Source organism: Lagopus leucura, unplaced genomic scaffold (assembly GCF_019238085.1).
Source record: "Lagopus leucura isolate 7727_CA_CO unplaced genomic scaffold, USGS_WTPT01 Super-Scaffold_73, whole genome shotgun sequence".
Taxonomy (NCBI): Eukaryota; Metazoa; Chordata; class Aves; order Galliformes; family Phasianidae; genus Lagopus; species Lagopus leucura.
Genome location: NW_024962252.1, coordinates 83,163,449 through 83,185,575, shown reverse-complemented (window position 1 = coordinate 83,185,575; position 22,127 = coordinate 83,163,449). Strand labels below are relative to the sequence as shown.

At 35.1% G+C, this 22,127-nt stretch overlaps 1 protein-coding gene across 1 annotated transcript in view; it reads left to right on the top strand.

The window, feature by feature from the left end:
* The window catches only part of USH2A (usherin), a 394,411-nt gene that overhangs the window by 84,337 nt on the left and 287,947 nt on the right, over positions 1 to 22,127 (top strand). The window contains exons 16-22 of the mRNA XM_042878308.1: positions 2,342 to 2,525; positions 7,595 to 7,758; positions 11,442 to 11,600; positions 14,599 to 15,093; positions 17,072 to 17,344; positions 18,794 to 18,951; positions 20,226 to 20,370. Of these exons, the coding sequence (XP_042734242.1) occupies positions 2,342 to 2,525; positions 7,595 to 7,758; positions 11,442 to 11,600; positions 14,599 to 15,093; positions 17,072 to 17,344; positions 18,794 to 18,951; positions 20,226 to 20,370 (1,578 nt within the window). The remainder of the gene's footprint in view (positions 1 to 2,341; positions 2,526 to 7,594; positions 7,759 to 11,441; positions 11,601 to 14,598; positions 15,094 to 17,071; positions 17,345 to 18,793; positions 18,952 to 20,225; positions 20,371 to 22,127) is intronic.

Sequence of the window (22,127 nt, the reverse complement as noted above, 5' to 3'; positions counted from 1 at the left end):
ACTCCTCTACAGTGGTATGGCTATTATGACATTAGGGTAGAAATTAGAGCCAGGCTGTTTAATGTTAGAATATAGATTCTTTGCAGTTTTTTTTTTTCTGCTGTGACAATAGCAACATACATTATACTGATCAGTCCTGCTCAGATGAAATTAATTTCCATAGTAGATGTGGCTTACTTATTTAGTATGATCTTTTCTTAGGCATTAATTTTATGCAAAATTTCTCATAGACAAAAATCTGTTTCAGCTCATGTGCTTATCATTTACTACAGCTGTAAACTGGGTTCTGAAGAAGTACTTTGACCTTCTGCTGGAGTCCAGGCTTAACTTGTTTCCTATCTTCCTGTTACGTTCTCTGAGTGGAGTAGTTCATTGTGCTCAAGAGTGACATTGCTGGGAAATGGTCTTTCCTTATTTATGCACAGGATGAATACTATACTGTGCAGACAACTGCAGTATGAGATAATACATGCTGCCTCACTAATAACTTCAAGCTATTCAGTCTCTGTGGTGGCTCACTTCGGGGCCTCTCTGGAATAAAGTGTCAACAGCATGGTTTTTTTATGATGCGGATGTATGTTAACTGGAGACTGATATCACTTCAGTGTCCACTTGAGATTTATCTCACTGAGGATCAGAGGCTAAACTTGAACAAAGATTTGAGCAGTAAAATTCTAATGTTTTCAATTTGTTTAGTTCTTCTACTATTTGGATATGAGCTCACAGTGCAACACCACCGTGAAGTCAGAGAATACCACCCTAGGGGTGTATATATGAAGCAATCTCATGTAAGAGGAAAATAAATAATAAGGCCGTTGGCAATACGAGATTTTACAATACAATTTTGGGCCCCTTGTTATAAAACAAGGCATCAGAAAGTTATTGGACAGTGAAAAAGATTCAATAACTGAGAATATGACTGTGGAGAAACTGATTGAACTTGATCTGTAGATGGGGAAAGTGTCTGAGGAATCTTTGCAAAGCTGCATATCTTCTTGACTAAGGATGAGTTTTCATTTGTGCAATAATAACTAATAGTAAGCTGACAGAGCCAGAAATTTCTTATAGCCCTGTCTTAGGACCAGCGCTTGAAGATTGGTACTCGCTGCTGACAAGTGATAGTTAAGATTGCATCATCACTGTTTGCTGAACTCATATGCGTTGCTATATTTTTTTAATCAACTGTACTACTCTGAAAGAAACTTGAAAGCAGTTTGAAAAGCTCTGTGAAATAAACATTGATAATCATGTGAGAAAAGAAAATAATTTTGGAGAAATAATTTTATTTCTTACTAGTATTCAATTATTTGAATTGTCTTCTCGTGTGGCATATAGAAAAGAATTTAGTAAGAATGGAATGAGTTCATAGAAGAATAGATTATACAAATGGTACATCATCACTATGAATTGTGCTAAAAAATCACTTGTTATTTCAAGTGAGGCTGCAAATTCTTCAGTGTCCATCTTGGAGCTATATATAGTCTATATGAATGTATTTATTTGTAATAGGTTAGAAAATAAACATTGCTTGTGAGGGGAACAGGGTGAAAAGTAGAATGGCAGAAGCATACTGTGTGGAAGGCAAAGTTGAATGTTTCAGTTCATAATTTGAAATAATTTGAAACGGGAAAAGAAAGGGTTCAGAATGAAAGCTTTTTAATAGCAGATAAGTAACATTTTTTTTCAACCATTTACTATTTTTTTTTGTGATTGTGAGTAGAGTACAAGAATTTTAGTGTGAGTCAAAAATTTTTTATGTGGATCTGATAATGCTGACCACATATAGGTGTTTGTAAGAAACATTCACATATTCCAAGGGTTCAGCCCACCACTGGCTGAAAAAAATTGAGTGACTTTAAGAAAACGTGCATCTCTCCTACTTTGCAGCTCCGTAATATTGACCACTGTCAGGAGTGGCATCAAACTAGAGTAGACAAATGCCTTTTCTTTCATACTACTACTTATGTTTCCAGCTTGTGGTGTATTTGTTAGTACCTCTCATGTCCTTTGGATCTTTACTTTCCCATGGACCTCCCATGCTAATGACCTCCCCTAATTTGGTTTGCTCCGTTTCAAAAAAATCAGAATTAGCAATTAGAGGATGAATAACACTTTTAGAATGTGCCAGTGAGGTTTAGGAGCTCTGCTCTGCAGGAAGACTATGTTGCTTTGGGTTGGAGGTGTGTGTGTTTATTACCTAATCTATGGTTCTGATGTTTCATCCCCACTTATAGACAAGTTAGTCTGCTCATTATAGAGCATATTATAGACAATCAATGTGCTCACTTTTTTTTCTTATGTTCTTCTACTGCCTATTCTCAAAGCTACTTCTGTTTTTTAGGTTTTTATTTCTCTCCATCCAGTGTCACTGGCTGTCTGCCATGCCTGTGCCACACAGCTGGCTCAGTGAATCAGGTGTGTGACAAGCTAACTGGCCAATGCATTTGCCAAGATACCTCTGTAACGGGACGGACATGTGAACGCTGCAAAGAACATCATTTTGGATTTGACTCTTTCACAGGGAGGTGAGTGTGTGTTTTTTGTGGTTCAATTAAAGCATCCTCTATGTTTTTGTCACAGTAGCTTATTCTACATTTTCAGTGACAAAAAGTAGTTGCTCAACATAACGTTAATCTTCTGGATTCTTGCATGTGCTTTGAGTAAGTTATGCCATTTTCTGTGCTCACATGTGCTGAAATAAGAAAAAGTTATGACACAGATTAGAGCAGAGCAAATATGATAGCTATGTAATGCCAATATTGTCTAATGTTAGAGCTATTGGTAATTGTTTCACTTCAGTTCAGTGGTGTCTTCTGTAAGACATATTGTTTTGTGAGAGGTTAATCAGCGGATAATAAATTATTTTCAGTTATATATAGGAAATGTAATCTACATCCATACATGCATGTTTTTGAAAAATTCCGGGCATACGATTTAATGGAAAATTAAAAATTTTACAGATATTCCTTAATTTCAAATTTTTTTTTGGCAGCAGCAGTAGAAATGCAGCACCTTTCCTCTTAAATATCTGTTGTTCTGAATGTGCGTATTCTTTTCCTGCACTGATGTGCCACAGAATGAATTGTTTATCTATGTACCCAGGGTCTTTATATGCACTGAAATTATATGGATACATTCCCTGGAATGTAAGGGGTAAAATGTATCTATAGGTAAGGCATTGTTATTCCAACTATTGCTCTATCTTTCTCTTCCAGAGTTGTCTTTTTTTTTTTTTTTTTTTGCTTAATCCTCACCATCTCAATTTCTTTTTAAATATTGTCCAGAAAGATTGCACAGCTCTCATGCTATCGTATTTTCATGCAGACTGATGGCGTTAGCTTTTTTTATGCTTAGTTTTTTTTCCCTTTAAGAAACAAACAAAACTGAAAAAAAAACAAACCCAACCCCAAACAAAAATAAACAAAACAAAAAAATCAAACCCCATAAACTTAAGCAAAATGTGTAAAATATTCATCCCCTGTGCTCCTTTCCCCCCAGCTAGTGTGGGGTAGACATGCTTTTAGGCAGTGATTATCAGTCTTGTCTGGCAGATACTTGACGCTATTCTGCAGATTTTTCACTTTCACTTTTATGTTACTGTATCTCATTAAAAGACTTTTAAATTTTTTTTTTTTTTTTTACTGTGTTGGGTCACAGAGGCTTCTGCTAATGGTCATAAAGTAATTTGTAGGAATGAGGGCTTCCTATTTTCACTTCCTGTCATTTCTAATGGTAAGACATAAAATTAGTGCAATATTCACATTCTCTTTTAAATATTTTTGTTATTATTACTAATCTTTTTTTTTTTTCAGTTACTAGAAATAGATGTTTTTTTTTCTCAGTTTTAGCATATGAGTTAAGGGCTTAGATTTTGAACTAGATGTTTATCTCCCATTACTTGCCTTTTGAGCTGTCCTCTGAAATTCAAAATACAGAAATATCTACATAGGAAATAAGTCTCATCTTGTAAAGGGAAGTTCATATAGTTCTGGATCATGAATTGGAGTTGGCTTTAATGCCTTAATACTACTTAATCCTCATGACGGTATTGAAGACTGCTCCAGTAGTATATTAACATGATTAACTTGTGTTGCGTACGCTTGCCTTTCGGTTAGCATCTACTTGGGCAGTGTACCTCTATTCCTCAGGCACAGCCACTTGTCCACTGAAAACGTTAATTTAAGTCTTCATTTGTTAATCTATTTTAATCAATTTCTTTGAGTGTTAATACCTTTTTAAAAAGAGCAGTATGCTATTTTTTTTTTCCTTTGTAATACCGCGAAGCCATTGAAACTATTCTGTTCCAAGTGTCTTTTAAGGATTCTTCAGTAGTAGAATAAAAAGGATATGAGTTATCAGTAGTGGCAAAGATGTATCTGCCTTAGCACAGTAGAAGAAAAGAAGCAGAAGTTGTGACACGTGGGAATTGTGAGCCTTTAAAACTCTGAGTCTTAGAGGAATGTATGTGTGTGCTGATTTCTTCTGTGGTGGTTTTAAGATAAAATAAATTCTATATTTTTTAGTACGTTTCAGCTTATGAAAGATAATTTCCTCAACAATCAGTGAGTTAAGAGATTCTGGTTGGTTGCAGTGTCCTGAACCCACAATTGTGGTTATTGGTACACCTGTGAAAAGCCATACTTTAGTATTGTTTACTTTAATGAACTGGTCAATGAGCATCACAAATTGTTTATCTGTATATATATATATATCTTGACGGATTACTGTTTATGAAATCCATTTAGCAAGTGAGGTTTTCCCATAAGGATGAAAAATGAAGATTTTAAACAGATTGCTGGAGACGCTCTAACTGCACCTAGAGAGTCAATGTAATAAAGGTTTCTCTATATTAATATTACAAAAGCCATTTATCCTCACAAAATCAATATTGCAATTCATCTTGGCCTGACACTTCTCTTTCCACGTTTTAAAAGTCTGTTTTCCCTGATTATATATAATTCTATTTTAATAAATTGCAAATATATTTGACTCAGAGTATCCTAATGAAGTTGCATTTAACAAGGCCAGAAAGATTTCTTACACATTTGAAAGTTTCAAAATATTATTTTTTCAGTCCTTAATTGACTGAATCCTTAATCCTTACTCAGAATCATGAACTGTGCATAAAAACAAAATCAGTGCTAGAGTTCTGTAGTTAAAGAAAATGTGTCATCTTGATCCTGAAAATGCGTGCAGGTAATTGTCATCATATCCAGTTCCATGCATGCTTGGTGTCAGCAAGATCAGGACCTTAATTCTGTATAGAGGGAGACGGAGAGCCTACGCTTTTTCTAGGAGTGGAACTATTTCAAGTGAAAAGCGACAGCCCCACCCTGTCAGGCAGTGAAAAGTATTACTGAGCTCTGTGAATGTATGTGTATGTGAGTTTGATTGTCTTGTGTGAATGATAATGAAAACTGGAATACTCAGGAGGCCCTTAATCATAAGAGGTGCGATAATGCACAGGAGTGTGGGAAGGGAAACTTGTCTCTTAGTGTTTAGAGATCGAGATAATTTTGTTAATCACCTCTCACCCCCAAACTATACATACTAAATGTCATCACATAATGAAATAAAGAAATTATAAAATGCTGTCTTGCTGAGCAAATAATTGTCTTTTTTTCCCTCCAACTAAACCATTTTTTTAAAGTCATGGTGTTTAAATAGTCTAAACAAAACCTCTATTTGAAGGGGGATTTGGAAATGCTGTCTACAGATGAAAGGACTTAATACAGTATGAAAAAAATTGCCCTTTTCTCTTGACTATAAAAGAGAGCAAACTACAGAATAGTGGTTTCCAAGAGAGAATGTATTTTATTTATTCCCAAAGGGATATTAGTCCATAAAACAAATTTGCAGCTTATTTTGCAGCTTTAGCTTTTATCAGCCTTTTTAAGGGTGTTGAATGATTACCCAGGAGATCACACAGCACGAGCTGCTGTGGAGTAAAGGAACTCTAATACAGAGAGCTCTGTGATGGGTAGGAAATATATGTGAAGAGTTTTCTTAAACTTGTTTAAAAATCTGTCACATTTAATGTCTATTTCACTGATTATTGACCTGAATTTTTGTGTCCTAATGTGAAAACACTTTCCACCCTCCCCTCCTTTTTTGCTTGCCTTATAAAGCCGACACCTAAGTCACAACTGAACTCACTTTCCCTTCTACCTCCTTACAGACAGAAGGAGATAGGCCAAGGTGATGGTGATGACTGCAAAAATAGTAAAGTAACTTGTGTAAGGGCACCACCACCTATCTCCTCATATCTGGTGAAACTGGCCAAGGGAAGAACATTAGAGAATAAACTCTAGTCTGACCTTAACAGAGTGGATGTGGCATGACTGCCTCTCCCTTGGGTTCTTCCAGAGACATCTTGGGACCTAGCACCCAGAATAATTTAAGATTCCCTTAAGACCAATGCTGCTTGTTTGTGAAGTGACTTTTGCAGCTTAGGACAAGAGTAGTGTAGATTTTCCAGTATGTTTTAGCTGCACTGCACAGTCTAAAATTTCTCCAAGATTGATTTTACAAAGTATTTTCAGTTTATTTCTCTTAAATCCCAATTTAATTATATTTTAAAATGCAGTGTTTTATTTGCCACTGTTAATTTCTACTGCTATGGCTAATAATGGCAGTCTCTAGTGAGTAGAAGAATAGTATTTGAGGTAAAGAATAAATGCTTTGCTTAATTTCTGGGGTTTTGCAAGTCTTTCAATATTTTTGTACAATCAGACCTTGGTTTTCCTGCTTTGGATGTGTGTCAATAAATAAATAGTATACCAAGTGGAAAATCAAGTTGATCATGAGAGGTCCCACATGCAAAAGCCAACACAAAAATTATTCCAGAAAGTACTCTACTTTTACCAGGAAGACTTACGGAATTGATATCTAGTATTTGTATGAGCAGATGCTTTTATTTATTTTTATTACACATATAGATTAATTTAACCATCTAGTTAAATATTCACTTCAATTATTTTCAATTTTGTCTTTCAGGCAGCAAATAAAATGAGCTTTCTGTTAAAATATTCACGTTTCTCCTACTTTGCTTATTTTTGCTTTTTTAATCAGTTTTTCTCAGCGTTTGTCTTCACATTTTTTTTTCCTTCATTTGCTGTTTTTTTTTTTTTTTTCCTCCTTCAAGTTGCTTCTGTTTGAAATTAGTCTCATTTTAGCAAAAACCAGGCTTTCATTAAAGCAGATGTTTTGTGCAGGAACCAGTAAATCTGACCACATGTGTTACCCTAAACTTTGTGCTGGAAACATTGTACATGAAAGCACTGCAGGACTGAGTGTGTAATGTAGTTATTACCAAATATTACTATGCATTTGATAGAGCTTTAATTCTGAGCAGATTTCATATAGATCAAAATATCATTCTGGCATTGAGATTTTAATTTTTAATGTGTGCAACTTTTAAAAATTACTTTTATTTCTATTAGGCTAATGGATTTTCTGCTGTGTCTCAGGCTACTTAACTTTTTATGATTTTTTTTCATTGTGTCACACAAGAATCTTTTAAACAAAACCCTACTGTGCTTAATTGAAGTGTTAATGTGTTTTGATCAATTCCTTGGTTTGCTTTTGTTTATAGATGTCAGCACTGTAATTGTCATCCTGCAGGAGCCATTAGTGGTACTTGTCATCTTGTTACTGGACAATGTGTTTGTAAACAATTTGTAACTGGCTTGAAATGTGACAACTGTGTTCCGGATGCCAGTAATTTGGATGTCCACAACCTATTTGGCTGCAGTAAAAGTAAGTGGATGTTAGGCCTTAAAAGCATCTTTCAAATTGATGCTTATTTATTGAATAAAGAAGTGTAAAATTAGTTCATCAGTACTAAAACTGGGTCTGACTCTTTTTCCTCCCTATTTCTTGCCCCGTAAGTTTGTATTTTCTGCTGTCAGTATCTTAGGAACCTTTTCTGTTGCATGTACAGAATGTTCCATGTCACACATGCAGCTCACTTGTTGTTCTAACCTACTTGAGAGGTAACCTATAGGTTCCTTCCACTTTCTAGTGCTTTCTTTTCAGTGACAAAGGAAGAATTCTCCTTTTAATCTCATGAATGCAAAAATATTTGTACAACTTACAGTTAAGTAGCCCCCCCCCCTTTTTTTTTTCCTTTGACAGGAATCAGAAGACCTGCTGCCTTCAGAAGGTCTAAAAAACAGAAAAATTGAAGTTAATTAAAAATCTGGTCCTCAGTGCAGCATAACTTTGCCTATGTCCTCATGCAGGTTTTGTTTTTTTTCAGTCAGTGGGAAAATACATGATATGATCAGAGCATTGTAAACTGGGGTGTATGAGGTTTGGCTAATGTTGTGCTGGTGGCCTGATCACAAAGTGTAAAGAGTCATGTTGCAATGCAACATCTGTTCTTTTGTCCTTGCTGTGTGTCTGGATTTGAAGAGGTGGCAAGACTTTGTGTCAAAATGAAATGTTCACGTTGCTCACTGGTGGTGCACTGTCTTTTTGATGGCAGGGATTTTACAGGAGAGCAAAAGCATTATATGTAATAAGAAAACTCATTTTTTGAGTCGTCTTTAATTCCGAGCTTTGAGGGACAATACTATACAGTGACAAACTCTGATTGGGACCTGTGCTAAGAATGAAAAAGTTGTTCTGCGTTGTTGTGGCACACTTGACTGTCATATGCAGTTAAAAGCTCAGTCTTAAAAATTCTCATAACCACTGAATGAGATACTCTAGAGATGGTAATTGGTAACTTCCATCAGCAGACCTAATTAATAATGACATGACTGATTGTATTGCAAGTTAGCACAAGAAGCCATGTGTAATGCAACAACAGGTTTAGGTGTTCCCAAGCAATTTCTGTGTGTTTCTCAATCTTCTTTCATGACATGTATTCTGCATAGGTGGTTACATGTGATATATCTTTGTAATATATGTGTACTATAGACTTGCAAGCAGATCTGGTATATGCACAAAGAGTTTGTTTACAGGGACTCTTTGATTCCTGCTTGAATTTGGATTGTAAATACATTTGAATTTTAAATAATGTGCATTGCAGATTGCAGAATGCACAATAATATAAATAGAGTGAAAAGTCAGATCTGTTTCCAGAGGTGATAGCTCTCTAAGACTATTGTTAAAAACAGTTTTGTTCTGTTTCTTACGTTACTCTTCTGTAGTACATATAGTATCTATTCAGTGTGTGCTGTTAGCTTGTTTCTTTACAAAAATGTTGAGAAGTTTCATTTGTACGTGTAATAATAATACATTGATTTCTGTGATGCTATTCATCCTCAAAGTGCTTTAAAAACATAAACCAACCTAATTATTTATGTTGAGATATACATTGGATAAAGGTCAACTGCAGTTCAACTATAAAATTGATTAATAATAACATGATGTAGATAAATAATATAATAGATTTTGTTAGAAAAATACATCAGGCAGTATTCTAAATGACAAGCAGAGTCCTCTTCTGGACATAAGTGATATAGCAAATGCTGTCTTCTGAATGTTAATGCCAAACTACTTAGGTTGCTCTGAAAGTAATGCCTCCTATTTTTTTTTTCCATGGGAATGACAAGAGATGCAAAGACCACAAAAGCAGTGTTTGATACAGAAAATTCTCAGCTACAAAACACTGTTTTTCAGTGTAGTCACTACCATTGGCTATTCATTTTTGCCAGCAATGAACAAGAGCCTGCATACTGTGTTTGTAAAAATCCGCATGGCCGTGCAGAGCAAGGCATGCCTTTCAGGCCACTGTTGCCACTGCTGAACTACCCACCACCATCTCACTGTGCTCACATCCACTGTTTGATCTACAAAAACACTCAGCTAGTGTTAACTCTTGTCAGTGGGTGCCTTTTTTTTTTTTTTTTTTTTTTGCATGGAGAAATTCATTGACACTCCTTGCTTTGTGTGCACTTTCTTGTCGCGTGCCATTCTGTGAGAGTGCCCCTCTGCTGCCATCTATTACAAGGTAATAGCATGTAATGGAACACTGTTGGGAAGGTTCAGTCTCTATTGTCATACCACCAACATCTGCCTTCAGTGTCGAGGGCCAGCATAATAAAATAGGAGGCACTACTTTCAGAGCAACCCTCATACATTATGTAGAGAAGTGGAGCTTTGCCTTGCTTTGGTATGTGTGATTTTTAGTGTTGTAACACAGTATTTTGTTCATTTTAATTACAGGTGCAAATCTAAGTTGCTATCACTATAAAGCTAACACTTCTTAATTCAGCTGAAATCGAAAGCTGTAGATTTGCAGTGAAACAACATATTCTTTCTAATGGGAGATAAAGATTTTGCTCTCTTCAATCCAATGAACTCTTGAAATATTTTCTGCAATTTCTTGGCTGATAGACCTCAGTAGGAAATAGATTTTTCATTATTTTATTTTAAATAAGGAATTTCAACTGTTATTTTAGGTATATAAGAAAAACCCATACGTAATAAGACCCATCAGCATAATTCTCTACAGCTATCACTTGTGTGAATTGCAGTACTTATGTCATTTTGTGTGTCTTTTCCTCTGTTATTTTGCCTGAATAGATTTTTAATTATGCTTTCTTGAACTGTATATATTAAACAAATATCCACATAATTTAGATTATGATAGTTTATAAATGGAGAAAAATGAATAAGCTATATGTTTCTAATGCTGACATGCCAAAAACTTTTATTTCTCTTTCTAATTCTGCGAGACTTGGGTAGTGATTTCCAAACTTGTTTTTCTCTTTATTGATAATTGTGCAATTAAGTAGTACTTTTTCTATAGTTAATAGAGATGCTAGAGTAATATTTTGGTAAATAAGAATCTCAAACCTACCTATTTGTTAAAATGTTAAGATGCCTCACTCTCATTGATTTAAATTTCATTGAAATAGAAGTGAATTGCTTTAATAACCTTCACAATTTGCCCCATTGTTTTATGTCACTTAATTAGATAGGCTTATTGCAACACGTTAGTAAAATATGTACTTAGTTAGAGATTCCATTTCTATTCTATTAGAAGATGTTTATTCCTTGCTTATACTAAAATGGAATTAATCCTTTAAAAAAAAAAAAAAAAAAAGACAAGATAAAGGTATGTTCCTCCTTATGGAGATTGTGAAAAGTATTTAAAAAAAAAAAAAAGAAAAAAGTCTGGAAAATTGTGGTGTATGTGCTTTAATTTGGAGGTAGGAAGAGGTAGGAATTATTCATAATTGTCATTTGTTTGAATACTTAAGTTTGTACTTGGATAAAAAGCTTTCATGGAGACCATTTGGATGGCTCAGTTCAATTTATTTGAAATTCTTTCCTGAGCAAAGGTATGCTTCCATAAAAGCTTTTCTTTAAAGAAAAAAGCTTAAAGAGAACCATATTTTATATGCCACTTTCTTTTTGTTGTAGTTTATTTGTGTGGCTGCTGGTTACCTACCTTGTTAAATACTCTGTTTTTGTATGTGTTCTAGCTCCATTCCAGCAACCGCCTCCTACAGGAGAAGTTCTCAATTCCTCTGCTATCAGTCTCTCATGGAATTCCCCTGACTCTCCAAATTCTAATCACCTTATTTACCTGTTATATAGGGATGAGGCAGAAATTTATACAGCTGAAGACTACTACCCTTACAGTAAGTTTTTGTGCGTACACTTGTATTGCTTTAAATGTATGTATACATTTTCTTGTTTCTGCTTTGTCATCATCATTCTTCTTGGTTTTGAGTACATTACTCTGTCTTTCTTTAGTTGGTGGTTTTTATTATTTTTCCATGAAAGAAACGAGCACTCTGGTCTAAAATCAGCAAAGTGAGTTGCACATAATCGCAATAGTGTTTTTTTTTTTTTTTTTTACTTTTCAATCCAAAGGAACAAACTTACTAAAAGCATTCTGTGCAAGAACACATAGGCTCCAAAAAGAATTAGAGTGAATGGAAGTGCCCATAAAATGCTTAAACTCTTTTATTTTTTTCATCCTCCTGTTTTTAAACTGTTAACAGATTAGGAAAGCTTTTTGAGGTCTTACTTTTAGCACCTTCTGTTGAGCTATCAGTGTATCTCCTGATTTGCCTTTTGCAGCACCACTTCTCTCATGTTGAGGCTTGCAAAGAGATCCTCAGAAGGCAATCCTCAAGGATTTGGCACTCTGTCATAACTGGAAAGGCCATTTTGTGCTAGTATTGATCCTCTTATCAAAGAAAAGGAGATGGATTTGGATCCTGTTTTTATGTAATACTGTATACAAGTGCTTTTTAAAAGAACAGGTGTGTTTTAATATAGCTAGACTTTGATTTCCCAGTTTGCAGCTGCTTTGTTGCATTTTCCTTCCAGTGGAGCATTAGTGCTTTAAAGAAGTTGAGTTTTTCTCATTATTGATACTTACCCTGTAATAAAAGGGAAAAGTAGGGTTTTTTTTTTTTTTCAGTGGAAGGACAAATTGTTTAGCTTACAAAATGTTTTCTTCTGTCTGTTTGTTTTATGTTCTGATTCATTCTGTTTTGATACAATTGATTACTGTGTGTGGCTTATGCTTGACTGGACACTTTGTAGTGTAATGCTGTGAAGAAGGATGTGAAATGCGTGCATGGGATCAAGTGACAGGATAGAAAGAATCATTACAAAAAGTTTGTAGTGCTAATAGAAAATATGTCAACTTCTTTAATATAAATAGAGTAAAAGTTGGAAGTCATTTCAAGATTATATTTTGCTGTCATATGTCTCTGTTCTGTAACATACTTGAAACTCAGAGTACATTGTTGATGTTAATTCGTAACTGCACTTACATACTGTAAGGGTAAAAAATTCTGAATGTGCTTAGCTGGATAATGAATGAGATGAGCATATTTCTGTGTAACAAAATTTTTAATTTGTGAAAACAATGATTTAATTTAAAAGGAATTTTTTTTTTTACATTTTCTGGTAATCCATCTTATTAGTGATGTAAATTCATCTGCTGGTATTTGAATGCCATAAAATATTTTGTTAATGCCATCAGAACTTTTGATATTGCTTTTTTTTATTTTTTTATTTTTTTTTACTTTTTTCTCAGTGTAGCATAGAATTTCTAATGCATATGAAATGCTCTGTGAGTGCATCTGGACAAACATTATCTTATAACCAAAGGAGAGTCTTATAGAAACGTTGAATTTCACATGGAAAATCAAGAATAATCTTCTAAATTAGCCTGGAGGCCTGGAGATTGTGTTGATAGTATTGCAGAATGACCACTTAAAACATTGTTTTGTTAACTTCTATCAGAAATCAGAGGCTTAGTATATATCAACCTGTCTTGAGGATAATGTGAAATTCTTCCTCTAACACGTGGTTGAAAAGCAAAGTTACTTCTGGTTCTAACTTCAAATCACAGTGATCCTAATTACTTAAAAATGTTGCTCTGTAGATGGCAGGTTGTTTGCCCAAGAAATGTAGAACCTTCAATTTTTATTATTTTTATCCAGTTTTATCTAGCCTGTACTCCTGTTGAAATAAAGTTTACCAGACAGTGATTAGTTGCTGATCAGCACTGAATAATTTTGCCAGTTTCAATCCAAAGTCTTGCAGTGCACACAGATATCACAGTAAACCACCACTGCTGCTGTTGGGGCCGTTTTGGAAACTGGCCTGAAGTATCAGAGATTGCCTAATCCCTTTACTGCTGAACTCCAGTGATACGTTTTGTGATCACGGTGCTGCTGAAGCACTGTGAGCAATTACTGGGCTGATGCTGCTGCTTTTGTACTATGGTTTGAATAGTTAACAATACAAATTATTTTCTGATTGTTGTGAAGTTGTACCCAGGACTGTCTTGCCAGTGCAGATCTACAGAGAGGACTTAGAATAGCTGCGTGTGCTCCATTTGCTTTGAAGAAGCTTAAGAGCATTCATGCTCTAGCATGTAGCCAGTTGCTCACTGTTCACTATTTATTGAAGAAAACCATGGGTGGTATTAATCAGTAGAAATTCCTATCATGCCATGGCTGGGCATTGACCAAGATGCGTAACTGCTTCTGTGGCTTGCTCAGGAGGTATTTGTGGTCATGGCTGCTATAAAGCTTGTCTAGAGTAATGGAGAGTGAGGAAGGTAAATACAGACTTCAGGTTATACCTATTAAATAATTATTTGCACTTCTGTTTCATTTTTTATCTAAGATCATGTGCTTTACAAAGGAAATGTTAAGCACTATTTTGGAAGTGAGGAAGTGGAGACAGAGAAAGGTGAAAGATTTGGTCTTACGCTATAAAATAAATAAAAAACAAAAGTGTAAAAATTCACAATGTTTTTGTATTCTGTTTCTACATCAGATCCATTAACATTAATCCTTTAAAATATAAATCAGCACTATTCCCAAGCAAACAATTACTAAGATAATTGCATTAATTGTGTTCATGATTAAAGCAGGAACTAGGAGAAATTCTGCAGAAATATTATATCTCTAGTGATGCCCGTGTGCGGTGGAATATTAAAATTGGAAGTTGAGAAGTTACAGCAATCATAGTGATCTCAGGCAGAGCATGCAAACATGCAGAAATATCTTACACCTTGAGCTTGCTGGAGAGACTATAAGTATGCAAAATAAGATTTATTTTTCAATGCGCTAGACTGAAAATTTTCTTTTCACCTGTTTGTTTTAGGTGTTCATACCTTCATCGATACTGCTTTATCTCCATATACCTTCTACTCCTACTATGTCCAAGCCAGCAATATACATGGTTTTACTAGAAGTGCCTCGGTGACATACAGAACCAAGTCTGGGACACCTACAGGAAGCTTGCATTTAAATCCCGTCTTTCCTGTTAGTCACCACTCTGCTTTGCTTTACTGGACAACCCCCTCAAATGATTCTGGGCCCATAGACAAATACATTTTGACATGTACTGTCTTGGTTGATCTTCAGCCTTGTGGCCAATATGAAGGCTTAGAAACTTCAGCAATTATTTGGAATCTCATGCCATTTACAAAGTATGTTTTTTCTGTACAAGCTTGTACTAGTGGAGGTTGCTTAAAGAGCCAGCCAGTGACAGTAATTACTGCACAGGCTCCTCCAGAAGGCCTGCAACCACCGGTGATAGAAAACATCAGCTCTACAGAACTGTCTGTGGAATGGTCAGCACCTGAGAAGCCAAATGGTAGGACATACATTTATTTTCATAAATCAAAGATTTTACAAAGAAGGACAAAGTATGTTTGCAGATTGGTTTAGACTATTCTAATCTGTGTGACGTAAACTGAGAATAAGGTAAAGCATCATCTGAATTTGCCTGTCTGATGCCACTAAATATATTTTTCGAGTCTCTTTTTATTTTTATTTTGGAGTCCAAAGCTCCAACTAAATTTGTTGGATCCAGGATTTAGCCCTTAGTGGCATCTGCTGCAATGAAAAATCACATACTTAAACATCTACAGTAAAATTAATTTTTTCCTAATTTGCCAGATTGCTGGGTTCAGACAGATGTGACAGTATTGCCATATAAAGCATAAATAAGCAGGCAACAGTTATGAAAAAGAAATCTAAGGATTAGCAGAGAAGTCTACTTTAAAACCATCCGTCATGTGTAGTAACTAATTCTATTACCAATGTAACTTTGTTAGGGATTAGGCCATTGCCAAGAGTTGCTGGTCTAACTTGCCTAATAATATTTTAGGCTTTTGAATCTGAGAACACAGATGTTGTAAGATACTTTTGTGATGCCACAGATTTTACTAGTAAACACTTTATCTTTCAATATATGTGCAATTGAGCTTTGTGAACTTCCATTTACAGGCACAGATATTTATACATGCTAAAGCAAACCTTTTTGTGTCTTCACAAAATGAATGTATTTCTCTATTCACTGAGCTGTATGGGGAGCTGTTCAAATATCTTACTTGCTGGCTATTAACAGGTTAGACAGGGAGGACGCCTGCGTAAGAATGCTTTTAAGCGTTTAGAGAGGCTATTCTTACTATATGGGTCTTGAAAATTGCTGTGGATACTCTTGCATCTTAACATAAATCATGAGAGATCTGTGCTTTCCTTCACAGCCTTTATTTGTGCACAATGGCCTGCATAGGAAGTTTTAAGCAATCCTTTTACATCTCTTTTGAATGTTGGGTTAGATTTGTGGGTCTTTGTAAAAGACAAGGGAAGAGTTTTTTTGTTTTTTTTTTTTTCTCCTAAACCACCTCTCAGATTTCATGCATGAATATATTACAGAAATTATCTATCTTCTGACTTCACTACATCTCTTATTTTGAAAACTTCTAGTCAACTCTCTTGCACTCTGTTTTTGGAGCTAGGCTGCTTCCTAGATCCACCTAAGATCATGCATCTCTTCATAGCATAATGAAGTTTTTTTTTCCAAAGGGGTGAGATTCTTCCCAAATGAGTAAAACGTATACTCTGATGGAAATTTTCCACATGTACCACTGCTATTAAGTAGTTGATTCTGAAAAATTAGCATTTAACTGTCGCTCAAAATTCTTATCTGTTATATAAAAATAAATTAAAAAATAAAAATGTTCTCTTAATTCAGGTGTTTATTATCAAATGCCCAAATTGTACTAAGTAGAAATTAGCTTAATGCAAGAAATCTTAAAGTGAGTGTTTGGCTGACAAATTATAGAGGTTTATGTGTGTGCGCTTTATTCTGTGAGACATTTTATGCTATAAGTTTTATGATATTAACTCTTCTAATAATTAGGAATTTTAAATGTACTAGTGTTGTTCTTTTAATAGCACTGCAGAAACAGATTAAATGCAATTTTTTTCCTGTTACTTTATTAATTAACAGGAGGGGGAATGACTGTTTACACTGGTTGATAGTGACAGGACAAGGGGGAATAGTTTTAAACTAAGACAAGGGAGGTTTAGGTTAGATGTTAGGAGAAGGCTCTCAACTCATTGAATGGTGATGCACTGGAACAGGTTGTCCAGGGAGGTTGTGGATGTCTCATCCCTGGAGGCATTTAAGGCTAGGCTGGATGTGGCTCTGAGCAGCCTGGTCTAGTGGTTGGTGGCCCTGCCACTGGCAGGAGGGGTTGAAACTAGATGATAGTTGAGGTCCTTTTCAACCCAGGCCATCCTGTGATTCTATGATGACTTTTTTCTTTCTTTTTCTTTCCTAGGTATAATCATAAGATATGAACTTTATATGAGAAAAAAAGTAAAACCATTTGATAACGAACCTCCTCCTGAAATTCGTGTTTTCCAAAGCAGTGGGTGGCTCAGCCCTCAACCAGTTTTGGAGTCTGCTAATGAAAATGCCTTAGCTCCACCGCAGACCAGTACCACAGTTTCTGACCTTGAGCCATTCACAGAGTATGAATTTTATGTGTTAGCAGTAAACATGGCAGGTAGCATATCATCAGATTGGATATCAGGACGAACAGCAGAAGCTGGTAAGTATTGGTTTAAGTTTTTTCATTAAAATGTAAAGGAAAAGATACATTAGAATTTATCTGTAAAGTCTGGTGCTTTTTTTTTTTTTTAATCAAAATGTGTTCAGGAGTGATTAAAATTGAGAAAACTTTTTAAACTATTTAAAACAAAAGTCAATTTATCTCATAACCCAGCATGCTTAGCAAAAAACATTTTGTTCAGCATAAAATTGTATTCTTAAAAATGTCACTTGAAAATTTCAAGACTGCAAGATGCAAAATCTACCAAGCAGTGTTTGAGTTCTTTGCTGTTTTCCCAGTGTTTTTGTATGACTGTAAGAGGAAAAAGACATCTGTGACAGAACCAATCTGTTTCCAATGTATTAACAGTTGTTATGAATCAGGAATGTTGTCCAAGAAGGATTTTCAACTTGTTTTCCTGAAAGGAGGATTTGCTAACTTAGAGAACAGTTTTTTTCGAAGAACTTTAAACAGCAACTTTTCTGGGAGTAGAATACTTGACACTTTTCATAAGCCTATATGGTGACCGATTGTTGTATTATGAGCTATTTATTTTTGAGGAATTTTGGGAATCATTTTACAACAACTCTTAACCCCTCTTATCAAATTTTCAAAACAGTTTGCCATTTCAATTATTATTCTGAAATTGCAGCTACTTATTTCAGCTCAGAATCAGAAATCTAACCTTTTTAGTCTTTTTGCAATTAAGTATCTCCATTACATGATTGTTGCTTTTGTTTGCCGAAAGTGTGAAAATCATGTCCTCAGTCATTTGCTCCTGAAAAAGAGTTGGCTAAACTAATTCCCCTTTTGGAATGAATCTTGTGCTTATCTGTTCTTAAATACTATATGTTATAAAAGTGTTAAATTGTGTTTGGGAAGAGGTCCATTAGTGTGGTTGTTTGTACATAACAGAAGCGCTGCGAGTTGGTATCCTATTATTACAAAGTAATCAGGTGGGGATTTAACTGCAGTGCAAACAATCCTTTTACAGATTCAGCTATGGAAGACAAGGGAACTGTTTTGTAGGAAGTGAGAGACACGTTAATTTCAAACTGGCCTAGCAAACAAAATAGCTTTTAAGATGCTGAAGTATTGAACACTTTTTGCTTTTATCGGTTTTTTCCCAGGTTGCATGAAGTTTTTTGTTCAAGACTTTTTCATCTCTGTGTACTTACTTTCCTGCTGAAGGGTTTCGGACTTGTGTCTATTAGTGTTTCTTTGAAGACGTAGGCAGAGTTTTCTTCTGCATCTGTGACCAGAGCGGAAAAGAGGGGAATGATGTACTTTTAATGTCTATTAAAATAATAAGAAAATTCCAGTTAGACTCAAAAATGTGGTTAAAAAGGGATTTGATTGGAAAAGACTGCCTGAAATGATGTTTTACAAATACTATGTGAAGTGTTGCATTACAATCTGCATTCTTTTATAGATGTTATTGTATTTCAGCCCCGGTGTTTATGCCATCTCCATCAGTATTCCCTCTTTCCCCATATTCCCTCAATGTATCGTGGAAAAAACCTGAAGATAATTTATCAAGAGGAGAAGTGGTGGGATACAGCATCAGTTTGATGACTGAGCAAAGGTTCTTGCCAACATTTTCCCAGGTATGATTTTACCGTAAGTTTTTTAGTATATGGTAACAAGAGAAATGATTAAGTTTGACATCCTCCTTGGTGTTTGCCTGATTTATTTTCCTGATTTTTAGATACATACATTGATGCAAGTTTTTCACCTCTCAATTTATCTTGACTGCTTTGTAATATTATACATTACTCCTGGGTTTAAAGTTATATTCCTGAGATGATCTGTTTTCACCAGTGATTATGATTCAAAATTGAGGGATCCGTCTGAGCAACATTCACCTTGATCTTTGCAAACAGATATTTTTTATATTGCTACATTTGCTAACATGCTTAAAGACACTGTTTTGAGGAGACCATTCTTACATTAAAAAAGGTAACTTTCTGGGTCTCTGCATAAAAAAAAAAAAAAGGGGGAAAGTCTTTGGGGAAACCTAAAATAGCAGAGAAACAAATTTATAATAGCTGAACAAATGGTTTTAAAATGATATTATTTTTGAGTGACTAGGTTTGGAAAGCAAATACCACAGCAGTAATCGTAAGCTAAAAGCTGAGGATTGGGCAAAGAAACATTTTATATGATGAGAGTGTAGGAGTGGAACTGATGCTCTGATATTGTACTTCCTAGCTCAGAACCGAATTTCAGCTTTCAGTGTTACCACAGATTGGCCTCAGCTTGTTAGTCTATAAAATGGGGATTACATTATTTTACCTTACAATTATCTACTGAGTCAACAGTTGTAAAAGTAAATTGCTTCTGATCTCAGGCTAGCAAGATTTTTCATGTAAATAATCATCTGATAAAGAAGTTATCCAAGATATAACATCTTACGTACTTTCCCTATAACTAATAACTTAAATAATTCAAATGAAGCAGATTCAAATGTTTGTAGGCATTGATTATTCCCGTTCCTCCCAGTGCCTCTTAACTACGTCATTCTGCACTTGGTCAGATTTTGCCACTTCGTAGTGTCATCTTCATCACCAGTATTGTAGCTGTACAGTTTGTAGTGATAACTGCACCACCACACAGTTTTACGAGGCAATAACTTTGTTTCCTCATTTATCCACTTAGGACCTGTCTTGTCACCTCATAAAACAGTGTGATGGGAAGTATTGTTGTTTAAATCCTGGCTTGTTAAGATTTTCCAAAATAATCCTTTCCCTCAATTGGTCTCTGCAAGCTTTTCCACATACAAATGAAAGAATCTAAAAATTCAGAGACAAATATTTTATTTTCCTTCCTACTCGTTAATATTGTTAACCAGTTGTTACCTTCTCATTTCTTTGCTTGGCAGGTTTTACACATAGCAGAGGCTCACGAACTTTCCTATATAGCAACAGGATTAAAACCTTACAGAACATACAACTTCACTATTACACTCTGCAATCAAATTGGTTGTGTTACCAGTGAGCCAGGAATGGGGCAAACTTTGGCAGCTGGTAAGGAAACTATATCTAAGTGCAAATCTGACATGCGATTTCAGAAATAACATTTAAATGTTATCATAATCTGATGCAGAGTGACAGGAATAGATGTTGTATTAATACAGTGACTTTCTTAATTATTATTTGTTCATCTTGACAGATTCAAAACAATGTTTTCAACAAATAGTTGAGGTACATTATGGCAATAGAGTATGTGTACTACTCTCAACTGCACGTTGTATATACATATGGATATATATGTTAACCTGTTTCATTAAGCTGTAACTGTACATACATGTGGAGCTCATTCATTTCTGATGCTGTATTTTTAATCTGTCTCATTTGCATAACAAGACATGAGGAATGTGTACTATGTGATGCCTTGCATAATCCACAAAGAAAGAGTTGTATGATTTTTGTGCTTGACTAGCATAGCTATATAGCATATCTGTATGTCAGAATTGGAGGTCTGCTGTTTTCAAAATGCTTATTTAACCCCTGAAATTTAAGATATCTTGCAGGTATGTATGTATATTCTTCCCTAAAAAAGTGATACTTAAGTTGCGTACCTGTGGCTGTGCAACCTTAAAAAAAAATTTGTCTGTGAGCTAATTTCAGCCACATCAGGGAATTTCTAGTGTACTAACTTCCTACAAATTCAGAATAAAATAAGGATTCATATAGAACAGACAGGAAGGAAGCTTGCATTTATTTTGAGGAAGAGGTTGACATTTGTGTCCAAGCATCAAAAAGTTTTTGACAGAAAAGTTGTTAGGTCATGCTGGTGACCTACCTGCTGACTACTTAACGTTATGGTTTGCTTTTTTATAGGCATTTAAAACGCACTAGTTATTTTCACAACATTACTATCTGCAGTTTAGTATTTAGTGTAGCTATCATATGGTGGTTGTGATTATGATCTTTGAAATTATCTGTTTTATTAAATTTGGTTTCCTGTAAGAAAGAAATCTGAATTTCTGTGGAGAATGTTTTCATAGGCTCCATGGACTGTGTTGAGGTTTTCTGAATTCCATCAAAGATCCTCCATATAATCAGTGAAGAAATACAGGAGCTGCCAGGAAGGAAATGAGTAGCTCGAAGTCAGTAAATATCTAGGTTTATATACGTGAAATGAAGGGGAATGTGGGCTACTGAGATATGATGTCCACTATGCCCTCAGTCTTACTCAGTTTAATTGCCTTTACTTTTTGTTTTCAAGGGGAAGATGCCTCCTGTTGTGTTCCTTAACTCATTGTATGTTTTTTTTGTGTGTGTCTAAGAACAAAGATTGCTTTGTCAGTCTTCTCTCTTCCTGAAATGTTAATATGAAGATTTGTTTCCTCATACTGACGCTTCACAAAGTTTCAAGCTGGTCAGCTACAGTGTCTTGTATGACTTGATTTCAGAGCACATAGCCCTGTAAGTAACAGAGGTCCAGTCTAAGTTGATAACCATGGAAACAAAGGTGTGACCTAAATGGCACACCTTATTACTACAAATCATCCAACTTTGCATTCATACATTTATAAAAAGAATCAGAAACGATAGCTTTGTTATGCTTGACAGCTTGTTTATGACTGCCTTCTCCATGGTTGTGTTAATTCTTAGAGACTTTTCACATTAGTAAGACAGAAGAATACAGAATAGAGTAACAAATGCATCCTAATCTGTTAGCTGTTTTGCAGTTGTAGCATTTCTTGCTTGCTATGGTAGGCCTTGAAAGCAGAGTCCTTTATGGGTTTCCTTTTGTAAAGCATATTAATGCAATGTCT